The 12,972-nt window shown below is 36.1% G+C and overlaps 1 protein-coding gene across 2 annotated transcripts in view; it reads left to right on the plus strand.

Moving 5' to 3' along the window:
* Window positions 1-12,972, plus strand: part of FYTTD1 (forty-two-three domain containing 1) — a 47,055-nt gene extending 34,083 nt beyond the window's left edge. The window contains exons 5-9 of one of the 2 annotated variants that reach the window (XM_036745571.1): window positions 329-425; window positions 894-955; window positions 3,126-3,200; window positions 4,633-4,759; window positions 10,707-12,972. In XM_036745571.1, the coding sequence (XP_036601466.1) occupies window positions 329-425; window positions 894-955; window positions 3,126-3,200; window positions 4,633-4,759; window positions 10,707-10,802 (457 nt within the window). In that variant the 3' untranslated portion in view covers window positions 10,803-12,972. The remainder of the gene's footprint in view (window positions 1-328; window positions 426-893; window positions 956-3,125; window positions 3,201-4,632; window positions 4,760-10,706) is intronic. The other variant, XM_036745570.1, reaches the window with a different exon arrangement.

A 12,972-nucleotide genomic window follows, 5' to 3' on the forward strand; every position in this document is an offset into this window, starting at 1 on the left:
TTAAGTTATCCACATGCATATTAATGTTCCATGCTTGTCAATTGTTTTTTAACTTTTTTATTGGTGGGGGGGGGGTGGAAAATAAGTCTAATGTTATTTCTGACTTGGCAAATGTTATGGCAGAGTTCTTCTACATTGAAGTAACAGCTTTTGACTCCCACAGTTTGGACTATTGAAACTTGTCTTGAAGTATATACAGAAATAATTCACGTTCCTCTTCATTGAGAACTATTTCAGAGTCTTAGTCCTTCTTTTCTGAACATGATTTGTTGAAGTATCTTAAGATCTTCATGGTAATATGTTGTTGTTTTTTTAACAAATGTTACAGGAATAATGTTCCAGTCAATTTCGCCAGAAATGGGACTAAATTAAATCAGCAAAAAGACACACGCCAGGCAACCTTTCTTTTCAGAAGAGGCCTCAAGGTATGGAAAAAGCTTGTCAATCAGAAAAGAAGACCATGAGCCACCAGTTACGCCAGTTGTCATTTGGGGGTGCGATTTTATGGTGTAGATGGAACAGTGAAAAAGAAGTGCTCTGGGAGTGGGAGAGAAGCACCATCCATGAACATTTGTTCTTATCTGCTCTGCTTGCTTGACTTTCCTGAAAAATTGCTTCTTCTGAAAACCTTTATTTCATTTTAATTTGTTGCATGTGTTTGCTAAGGGTGTAATACATGAGTCCTCAGCCAGTTGGTCATGGGGACATGCTAAGACTCTACATTGCCTGAAATAGCTGAACTTGTTTGGCTTGTTAATGATGCTTTTCCCTCAATTCTGTGTTTATTCCATCACTGCACTTCAGTTAAAGAATAAAGTAGTTCCTTGCCAAAGTTTTATCATGCTAAAATCCTGTGTTTTCTACAAGAACAGTTGCTTTGCTTATTTTTTCAGGTTCAGGCCCAGGTGCACCCAGGACAACTATTAGACAAACCAACAGCAAAGAGAACTCGGCAGTAAGTTTAAATTTATTTTTTTTAGAATGTCATTTTAAAAACACATCAACTCAGCTACCAAAATGAGCATGTGTTGTAGTACTGAAAGAAATTAAAATGAAATGAAAGAAAATTGGATAGTGGGCCTAAAACTGATAGCACCTGCTTAGTTTTTTGTTCTTCTTCTTCACCCCATCCTTGGGTTTTAAAAGAGTATTCACTTGGAAAAGAAACTTTACAGATTGTAGGCTGTAAAATGATAGCATGTATGTCCATGGAACTGATGCAGAATTTATAAGTAAGCCTATTTTTAGTTACCAATAGGGCTGCACCAACATGTCTGTGCTCAAAAAAGACTTAATTCTGCTTGTATTAACAATTCTAGTACTTGGAACATTTTTCATGTTTTTTATTACCATTATTACATATTTGAGAGAGAGCTTTTGGTCTTCAAAATAAGGATTGTGATGGTTTATATATCCGTTTGATGGCATAGTAGTAGACAGTGGACTATAAAGGGGGACACTTGGATTCTAATATCAGTACTCACTCTGACTAGCAATATGACTTTAAACAAGTCATTTAACCTCTTTTTGTCTGATTCCTTGTCTATAAAATAGGAATGAAAACAGTACTTGTCCTGTTTTTAAAGTGGGTTCTTCCAAAGAAGTGCCAGCTGATTCCCATTGTATGGTCTCTCATTCTCATTTCATCTTGAGCTGGTTCTGAGGGTTCTGAGATGATCTGACATGGTGCAATGGGATTTTTAACGTTGCTGGTGGGTGTCTTGCTTTCAACTAAACCTCAGTAAAGCATCGTTTCTCTCTTGGCCAGGGAAAATGAGAGTGTATGAAGCAATTTGTATTAAAGAAATGAATTTGTTTTTAAGATAGTAAAAATTAACTCTTGCATGGTTAATTTTTTTACTTAATTGCATAGCTACTTTATTAAAATAACAGTTTTGTATCAACTATTAAATGAATGGATGATGTGTCATTTCCTAACATATATAGCTGGGGGATAAAACAGAAACAGATTTATACATTTAAATAATAATAGGTTATCCATATATACATGCGTATGTATATGAATGTATACACGCAGTTAAATGTAATCAAGTTTGTAAAATTGGAAGCAGTATGGGAATATTAAGGTAATCCAGATTATAATTAGTGTGATGAAATGGCAATACATTCTAATTGTGTGTATGCGTATCCATAAAATAGCAAACTAATGCTGTTATCACATAATGCTATTGTCACATAATTAAATATTACTGTATCATTTGGGCAATATAGCGTAGATTATAGTCTTAGGTCCTTAGTCTTCAAAAGTATTATTTGCTGATTGGGATATACTATATTAAATTATTTTTACTAAAGTCCCTTCCAAAAAATTTGAAGATGATAACTGTAAAAGTGCATGCTGGTTTAATGAGTACCCTTTGTGTTAAGTAGGGAGAGGATATCATTGTTAGGTGGAATAAGGGGGAAGGTACATCATGAAAGAAGGGGAATTGCAAATAGTCTGTGAAAGAAAATTAAGGTGGTGTTTTTAAAGCATACTTAGTTAAGGAGTTATGGAAAGACCAAGATGTCTAGAACATTGGGGAGAGAGGGGAGTGAGAAGTTGCAGAGGTAAAATGAGATTTATACCGATCCAGTAAGTAGTAGGGAGTTGTAGCTTTTTAAAAGTGGGACACTTTTGATACAAATGCTATTTTAGGAACATTAGTGTGGTGGCAGTATGCTCTGTGAATAGGGGTGCAATGGAGGTTGAAGATAGATTAAATAGGAAGCCTTTGTGTGTAGTCCATGTGTCAAAGCCTAGACTAAGATGATGATAATGTAAATAGAAAGGAAGAATTGGTAGGATTTAGTGATAGATAGTACATAGGGGATGGTGGAGAGATAAAAATGGAGAACCTCAATTGTCTATTTTGGGTGGCTGGGAAAACTTGTGCCGTTGACAAATGGATTTACATAGAAACGTGATTAAATAGAACAAGATGTGCTTTTTATCAAATTTAAAATAAAATCATTTTGAATCAGCATTCTTAAAAGATAATGATGTTCTAGGTTTAAATCTCTTCCAAACTTTCCGAAATTTGCAAAATTAAAGTGATAAGAAAATGTTGATTTTCGTGTGGACTCCATAGTTTCAATATGGTATTTTCATGTATTCTAACTAGATGGCGAACTTCTACCACAAATGGAGGGATTTTGACCGTATCTATTGACAATCCTGGAGCAATTCATCCTTCAGTGTAAGTAAATTTTTTTGCTAATAAGGTCTTCATATTTTAGCCTATAGAAAATGAAATGCTTTTAAAAATGGAATTTTGCCAGTTAATTAGTTTGCATAATCATTTCACTTCACTTTTTAGTAAGTTATTTTAGAGATTCAGCTTTCTCAATTTATATTTAGGTTTCAGCAGAGTGATCTGGGAGACTTAGATTGGTATAGAATAGTAGTCATACATTCTAACCCATGTATCACCTTGAATAGTTAGTTCTTCATCCTTTTGTCTTCACAAATGGAGCTAAAGATTAGGAAAGCTTTTAGCTGGGGTTCTTTTGTTTTTGATCTGTTCACCTTCATGATTTGAAGTGAATGACTCATTTCAGGTATGTTGGCTCTTCAGTCCGCAGAGCACATTGTCATTTCTGCTGAACTACTTCAGCACAGTATGAAATTCTTTATGGCCTTGAAGGGTACTTAGTCTTATGAGCTTCAAAGCTTGGGCAGCTTTCTGGTCAATGAGAGTAACTTACTGACTCCATTAAGAAAATAATTAAAATATTCTTTTCTCCTTATTTAGGGATGTAAGGCCATATAAGCCTTCTCTCCTTGCACCTACACCCCTCCCCACCCCCAAATAAAAAAGACTTAAGGAACCTATGACATAAGAGATACTCAGTTTGATAGTTTGAAACAAATCAATTAAAATGCATCATATTTTAGGATTACTAAGAGATGGAACTTCTTCTTATATCTGCCTCTTAGCACAGAAATAAGAAATAAAGCAAACTGACATAGGCATGAGTTCCTGATTGACAGTTTGTTCTCCCTAAGGGAGGCAAGGATAAACAGAAAGCTTTGTTTTTCTATTTATTGGTCCTTTTATGAGTGAATCCTCACCAATTTAATCTTCAGAACATTTGATCAGGATATTTACATTTTTGCCAGGGTGACTTCACTGGTTTGGAAACTGTCTTCATCATTGAATATTGGCAACTCTATTGTAACTTGTAGAGACCTACCTGGGAAACTGCCAGGCTAAGTGACTTGCTCATAGTTACATAACTTTGGTGTATTGAGAGACTTGAACCTTGGTCTTTATGACTCAAAGACCTGCCCTCTTTCTGCTATTTCACACTCCTCCTTATCAGACAGTTACTGGGGAGAAGTCAGGTGAATTTAAGTGTTTCTTCAGAATGCTTTATTTCTCAAAATATTTTCTTTCTCAAACAGAAATATTATAGAAGCTACATATTAAATATTTAGAAATAGTAACCAATCAGTGTTGTAATGAGTACATTACAGACAATATCTTAAATTTTTAATTTCATTAACCAAAAAATACTGTGAGTATATTAGGATTTGTATGCTGGTAGAGACATATACAAAATTTTTCTTTTAGTTTTTAGTGTTGTTGGACCAATTTAATTTTCACATTGAAAAATTTGTTTTAATAGAGGTCAGAGACCCCGTTTAACTCGTACTCCTATACCATCATTTCTGATGAAAAGGGATCACCCTGAAGAGAAGAAGATTCCTAAAGGTGTTCCCTTACAATTCGACATAAACAGTGTTGGAAAACAGGTAAATTTTATTTTCTTTCTAGAACTTAGCAGTTTCACTGGTTCATTTTAATTTAACAAAATAACAGCAGCATTTACAAAGTACAATACCTTACCAGTAGTAGGTATTTAATGTATTTTGTGTTGGTAGCTCTTTTTCCTTTATAGATTTTGGGAACTATTCTTTCTTTAAAAAAAGTTTTTTATTTTTTTTTCATCACATTCATTCCTAAATATATCCTTTCTCTCTCTTCTTCCTAGAGAATTGTTCTCATAACAAAAAATAAAAAGAAAAATAGATAAAACTAAAATATTAAAATCAAACTAAACATCAACCAAATTTTAACAGTATATGCATGTTTATACCCATAACTCCCCATCTTTGCAAAGAAGGAAGGAGGTGCATTTTCTTCACCCTTGATAATTATAATTAATTGCCCGGTCCTCACTTTGTTCTTTTCTTTTTATATTGCTGTGGTCACTGTGTATGTTGATTTCCTGGTTCTGCTTACTTCCCTTTACATCATTTCATATAAGTTTTCCCATGCTTCTTTGTATTATTACTATTCCATCATTTATTGCATTGCAGCAATATTTCTTTTTTTCTTTTTTTTTTTAAATGGCTAGGCTGGTCATCAGCCTAGATAATATTTAATATTTTTAGTTTTCAACATTGATTTCCACAAGATTTTGAGTTACAAATTTTCTCCCCATTTCTACCCTCCCCCCCACTCCAAGAGGGCATATATTCTGATTGCCCCATTCCCCAGTCAGCCCTCTGTTCTGTCACCCCAGTCTCCCCCTGCCATCCCTTTTCCCCTTACTTTCTTGTAGGACAGGATAGATTTCCGTGCCCCATTCCCTGTATATCTTATTTACCAGTTGCATGTAAAAACAACTTTTTCTTTTGAGCATCTTAGTTCCAAATTCTCTCCCCTCTTCCCTCCCAACCCACCCTCCTTAAGAAGGCAAGCAATTCAACATAGGCCACACATGTATCAATATGCAAAACACTTCCACAATAATCATGTTGTGAAAGACTAACTATATTTCCCTCCATCTTATCCCCCTTTATTCAGTTCTCTCCCTTGACCATGTCCCTTTTCAAAAGTGTTTGCTTTTGATTACCTCCTCCCCCATCTGCCCTCCCTTCTTGTCATCCCCCCCTTTCTTATCCCCTTCCCCCTACTTTCCTGTGGGGCAAGATACCCAATTGAGTGTTTATGTTATTCTCTCCTCAGGTCAAATCTGATGAAAGCAAGATTCATTCATTCATTCCCCCTCACCTGCCCCCTCTTCCCTTCCTACAGAACTGCTTTTTCTTGCCCCTTTTATGTGAGATAATTTACTCCATTCTGTCTCTCCATTTCTCCCTCTCTCAATATATTCCTCTCACCCCTTAATTTTATTTTATTTTTTAGATATCCCTTCGTATTCAACTTACGCCTGTCTCTCTCTCTCTCTCTCTCTCTCTCTCTCTCTATATATATATATATATATATATATATATATATATATATATATTCCCTTCAACTACCCTAATACTGAGAAAGGTCTCATGAATTATAAACATCATCTTTCCTTGTAGGAATGTAAACAAAACAGTTCAAATTTAGTAAGTCCCTTATGATTTCTCTTTCTTGTTTACCTTTTCATGCTTCTCTTGATTCTTGTGTTTGAAAGTCAAATTTTCTATTCAGCTCTGGTTTTTTTCATTGAAAAAGCTTGAAAGTTCTCTAATTTATTGAAAGTCTGTATTTTGCCTTGGAGCGTTATACTCAGTTTTGCTGGGTAGGTGATTCTTGGTTTTAATCCTAGCTCCTTTGACCTCCAGAATATCATTCCAAGCCCTTCAATCCCTCAATGTAGAAGCTGCTAGATCTTGTGTTATTCTGATTGTGTTTCCACAATACTGAAATTGTTTCTTTCTGACTGCTTGCAGTATTTTCTCCTCATCTGGGAGCTCTGGAATTTGGCAACAGTATTCCAAGGAGTTTTCTTTTGGGGATCCTTTTCAGGAGGTGCTCGGTAGATTCTTTCAATTTTTATTTTACCCTCTGGCTCTAGAATATCAGGGCTGTTTTCCTTGATAATTTCTTGAAAGATGATGTCCAAGCTCTTTTTTTGATGATGGCTTTCAGGTAGTCCAATAATTTTTAAATTTTCTCTCTTGGATCTATTTCCCAAGTCAGTGGTTTTTCCAGTGAGATATTTCACATTGTCTTCCACTTTTTTGTTCCTTTGGTTCTGTTTTATAATATCTTGAATTCTCATAAAGTCACTAGCTTCCACTTGCTCTCATCTAATTTTTAAGGTGGTATTTTCTTCAGTGGTCTTTTGGACCTCCTTTTCCATTTGGCTAATTCTGTCTTTCAAGGCATTCTCCTCATTGGCTTTTTGGAGCTCTTTTGCGATTTGAGTTAGTCTATTTTTTAAGGTGTTATTTTCTTCAGTATTTTTTTGGGTCTCCTTTAGCAAGTTGGCTTGTTTTTCATGGTTTTCTTGCATCTCTCTCATTTCTCTTCCCAATTTTTCCTCTACTTACTTGATTTTCAAAATCCTTCTTGAGCTCTTCCATGGCCTGTGACCAATTCATATTGTTTTTGGAGGCTTTGGTGTAGGAACTTTGACTTTGTTATCTTCTGTTGGTTGTATGTTTTGATCTTCCTTGTCACAAAAATAAGATTCTGTAGTCTGATTTTTTTTTTTTACCCCACTGGTTGTTCATTTCCCCAGCCAGTTACTTGGCTTTTGAACTCTTTGTTAAGATAGGGCTCTGCTTCCAGGGTGGAGGGCAAATTTTCCCAAGCTTCAGGGGTTTTGTACAGCTGTTTTCAGAGTTATTTCTAGGGACCTGTAAATTTACAGCTCTTCCAAAGTTGTACATTCAAAGGAGAGAGAGGTGTTTACTCTCCTGGTCTGTGCTGTCGTCTGTGAGTGACCACAAAACACTCTTTTCTGCCTTGGGACTGTGAGGATAATTCTCTCTTCACCCCTGCCACAAGCTCCACCACACCAGCGCCCTTCCTCTCCCCTGGACCACCCCAGGACTGTGACCCACATCCAAGCACCAGCAAAGCAAGACAGTTCTGCCTCAGTGCCAGCCAAGAGATTCCTGCAATCCCCCTCTGATCAGCTGTTCGATCCCCCCACTACCTGTGGGCCAAGAGCTCTGGAAGCAGCCACTGCTGCCATGTTGGGGCTGGACCACACTCCTCTCTCACCCAGGTCCAACAGACCTTTCCTGCTGACTCTTCTAAGTTGTCTTTAGCATTTGTGGGTTGAGAAGTCTGGAAACTGCCACAGCTGCCTCTGATTCAGTCCCTGAGGTCTGCTCCAGCCCTGTCTGTGCTGGTAAAGCCCGTGCCGGACTGTGTTCCTCTCCCAGCCCAGTGCTTACCTTGGGCTGGAGATTTGTTTCGCTCCATCATTTTGTGGGTTCTATTCTTCTAGAATTTGTTTAGAGTCATTTTTTACAGGTATTTGGAGGGGTTTTGGGGGAGAGCTCAGGTGAGTCCCTGCTTTTACTCTGCTACCTTGGCTCCGCCCTCTCAATTTACATGTCTCTGTTAATGACTTTTAGATGCAGTTCTTTGGAAAACTGTTTGATATCCTTTGACCATTTATCCATTGGAGAATGGTTCTTAGTGTTAAATTGTACAAGTTCTTTAAAAGTCTTGGATATCAGACTTAACAGATATTTGATGCAGATTTCGCCCCACTGACATCTTCTTTTCTTTCCCTATTCTTATATTTTGTTCATGCAAAAGCTTTTCAGTTTCATGTAATTGAAATCACCTGTTTTATTATCATTTCTATCACTTATTAAGAATTCTTCCACAATTGCTGGAAAAATTCAAAAGCATTTTTAGGAAGAAATAGGATTAGATCAACACCTCACACCTTATATCAATATAAGGTCAACTGGGAAGGATGGAAAAATATACCTGCCAGATGCATGGATGGGGGAGAGTTGATAACCAAATGAGATAGAGAGGGTCACAGGAAGTAAAACCAATAATTTTGTTTATGTGAAATTTAAAAGTTTTTAGACAAAACCAAAGCAGCCAAAATTAGAAGGAAAGGTGGGGGAGGGGGAAGATTAGAGCAAATTTCTCATAGAGCTCATTTCTCTAATCTTTAGGGAACTGAGTCAAATTTATAGAAATATGAGCCATTCCTCAGTTGATAAAAGGCCAAAATATATGAGCAGGCAGTTTTCAGAGGAAGAAATCAAAGTTGTCAATAATCATGTGAAAAAATGCTCTAAATCTATTGATTAGAGAAATTCAAATTAGAACAACTTTGAAATACCACCTCACACCTGTTATAATGGCTAACATGGCAGAAAAGGAAGATGACAAATGCTGGAGGGGATGTGGGAAAATTGGGACACTAACGCACTGTTGGTGCGTTGGAGTTTTGAACTAATCCAGCCTTTTTGGGGAACTGTTTTGACCTGTGCCCAAAGGGCTGTAAATCTGCAAACCCTTTGATCCAGTAATACCATTACTAGGTTTGCATGTTAAAGAGATCAAGGAAAAAGGAAAAGGACCTATTTGTACAGAATATTTATAGCAGCTGTTTTTGTGGTAGTAAAGAATTGGAAATGGAAGGGATGCCCATGAATTGGGGAATGGCTGAACATATGGTGGTATGAATGTGATGGAATTCTATTGTGCTGTAAGAAATGATGAGCAAGATGGTTTCAGGAAAACCTGGGAAGCTGTGTCTGAACTAATGCAAAGCATCATGAGCAGAACCAGGAGAATATTGTAACACGATGATCAACTGTGAAATTCTTAATTCTGATCAAGACAATTCCAAAGAATGTATGATGAAAATGATATTCATGTCCAGAAAGAAATCTGATGAACTCGCAGTGCAGATTGAGGCATACTTATAAAACTTTCTTTATTGTGTATGGGGGTCGGGGGCAGGTGGGGGGGGGCGCATAGGGAATTGCAACAGGGCTAATATGGACTTTCAATTTAAAAAAAAAAAACAACAGAAAGAATTCTTTCACATCCGTATCTGTGAATAATACATGATCTGGTACTAATTTAATTTTTTTTATGCTTTGACCTTTAATACTTAAGTTGTGTATTTATTTTAACCTTACTATGCCATATAGTATAAGAAATCTGATGTCTGCAAGATTGCCTTCAAATTTTCCCATCTGTTCTTGTTAGAAGAAGAAAGGGGTTCTTTCCACTTCAGGAAATTTATCTTCTTGGGTTAATGAAACACTAGTAGAACCCCTTAGGCTATTATTATACTTGTATTTCACTCCCTTGTGCCCATGTTCTCTTCACAATGTGATTTCAGGTCTTATACTTTCCCCTTTCTTCACCAGTATTTGTTCCACAGTTTATTAGTTCTCCAGTGACACTCTCTTTAGATGTAGATTTCCTTGTGAATTGTGGTGCTTCTTCCCTCTCTTCCTCTAAACAATTAGAATAGAAAATATGAGTGCATAAGAGTTAAGCAAATCCTGTGGGTGATCATAGCTGGAACTTTACTCTCAGTTGAATTACTTCAAAAATCAGGTAGTAGATCTGGTCTGGGTATAATATGTACGATGGATTTGAGGTGCTATTAATGGGAATCAAGGAAAATGGAGTTGCCTTTCACAGTATTCTAAGCAAGAAATAATTTAAAAAACCCCTACATTTGGTAGTTAACAGTGGGAATGGTAAAGAGGGAACAGATATAAGCGTTACTGTGATCATATTGAAATGGTCTAGTGGGAAATGTGGTTGACGTGTAGAATTAACCTACCATTTACAGCAAATAGGAAAGGGAAAAAGACAAGTTATGGGGGGAGAAAAGATTTAGTGACAATAATGTTGTCACTATAAATTTGTAACTACAAATTTATTTGCAATTACATCCTCTTAGTCCCAAGTCAAATTTTAGTTGAATGGCTTGAAGTCTAGTTGTTAAACTTTTTTCCCCCTCTCTTTTAGACTGGGATGACTTTGAATGAGCGATTTGGAATCCTGAAGGAACAAAGAATTGCTCTCGCTCAGAACAAAGGAAGTCGCTTTGTGACTGTGGGATAGATCCTTCGTCAAAGGGACATTTGAGTGACAACTACTTGTTTGAAAAGTTGAGTTGACAGAAGAAAGTGTGTCCCAGAAATTCCATGGAACTTTGTTTCGATACTGACAAATCTAAATAACTCTTACTGCTTTTACTTTGGAATAGTATTTTTTTTAAATGTATGAAGTAATCCCCTGAGAGAACACCAGAGAAATCCTGATCTATTCTTAAAGGTGTCCTTTTTGGTCTGACCGAAAATTCTACATGGACTTAATTGGATGATAAATGGGTAGCATTCTTCTTTGGTTCCTCATGCAACATATGTGCAACAGACCTGTAGAAGTGAATTATTTTTGTGATAGTGCTGTTTAGTATCTTTTCTTTACCCATTCAGATTACATAGACATGTCCATTGTAACTCTTTTTAAAGAGGTATGAGTCTGTATCATTGTATTTCTTTTCTGATTGGCATTTAACATGGAATGGATTTCATCAGCAGGGGTACAAAGAAGTCCATCAAGAAATTCAGAATTTCATTGTTTGCATGTGTGTACCTGAAACTTATTTTCTTCTCAATTGGAGGTTTTTTAGGCCATAGGTCCGTAACAGAAGGTAAATTTCCCAGTATACCTTTTTACTTTTCTAGAATAAATCTGTAGTGACTGAATTTTAGCAAGAGATTTGACTCCAGGCATTAGTCTCAGTGTGTTTAAGGGTTGTAAATGCATGTTTGCATAATTAACCTATAGTGACCTTGGGGGAGAATATCTACTATAAAAATCTGACTTTTAAGTTTTTATCAAATGAAGGAAATGAAAAGGGAAATAATTCATGGAATGGCTAGTCAAAGAAGTGAATGATGGGACTTGAAGCATCACATCTAGGTCATATAAGTATTGTCTAGACTAGCCATAGGCCTGGGACATGTACCCATGACCAGGTGTTCAAATCATTTTAAAATAGTTGGCATAAATTGAATCTGCCTTGTTAGGTTAGCATCCTAAAGTACTGAGCTCCCCCATCTGGGATGTTAAATTTTACATTCATTAAACACACTGGAAAAAATGTTGTAAGTGACCCCTTAAAAAAAACCATTTTGTAAACTTTAATTTGTCAAATAGAAAAAAAAAAGAAGAGATAGTAAGCAGATGGTGAGCTGTCACCTTGCTTTATACTTGTGACCAACTTCATGTTAATGGAGTGATGTTGAGACTCAGAAATGGTAATTTTATTCAGGTTTTAAGGGGTCTGTTGTGCCAAGAATGTGCTTGAGGAATCCTTAGATAGTTGTGTACCATGAGTAGTATGATGCCAAAATACAGAGGGAACATTTCATCTCCAGGTCTTGTCATTTCTAAACCTGACTTTTTTTGATGTGCCACATCATTTTTTTTAAATGGGTGATAGGAATTTTAGATCACATTGACTTCTGATTTTATTTTCCTATAAAAAGAAAAATTCCTCCATCCCATCTCCTCAGTTTGTCCTCCCCCCATCTCTTGCCCCTTCTGGGTTTTATCTTGGTCTCTTAAGAAGCTAGTGATAGAAAGCTGTCAATGCCATTTATGTGCATATACCAAAGAAGTCAAGTCTATATGAGAGTAACTTCCTGGTCTATACTGATAAAGAATTATAAGGAGTTAGCCACGGAATCCAAAAGTAAATTAAAATTGCTCTTAGGGCATTTCTGTTTCTAATAGAGACCAGGGACCCATTTCAAATCATTTTCATAGATACAAAGCTTATAGTCAATCCAAGAATAATGGGATTTAAACTGAGGGTGATCCAGCTCAATTGATTATTTTAAAAAAGAAATAACCAAAATCTGAATACAAGTTTGCTACCATAATCTTTTGTGGAAAAAGATTGAAAGGGGAGTAAAAATTATTTTTGTTTTCCTATTGCATTAGTCTTGGAAATGATTCTACAAAAGTAATGTAAGTGATGTTTTATTTTGAAATCCCTTATTGAATGTTTACATTAAGTACATCAAGCAACAGGACTGGTTTTGGTTTCTCAAGCTTCTTGTCTTAATGCTTCCATAACATTATTCAACCTAAAGTTTTCCTTTTAAAAATACAAATTTGCATTTGCTATAACCAAGTTGGAATTCCTGAGTATTGACTTTTAACAAACATAAAAAATGGTCAGTTTTGTTAAGGGGAATAAAGTCCCTCTATTGGAGTTTAA

This window comes from Trichosurus vulpecula, chromosome 2 (assembly GCF_011100635.1).
Source record: "Trichosurus vulpecula isolate mTriVul1 chromosome 2, mTriVul1.pri, whole genome shotgun sequence".
Taxonomy (NCBI): domain Eukaryota; kingdom Metazoa; phylum Chordata; class Mammalia; order Diprotodontia; family Phalangeridae; genus Trichosurus; species Trichosurus vulpecula.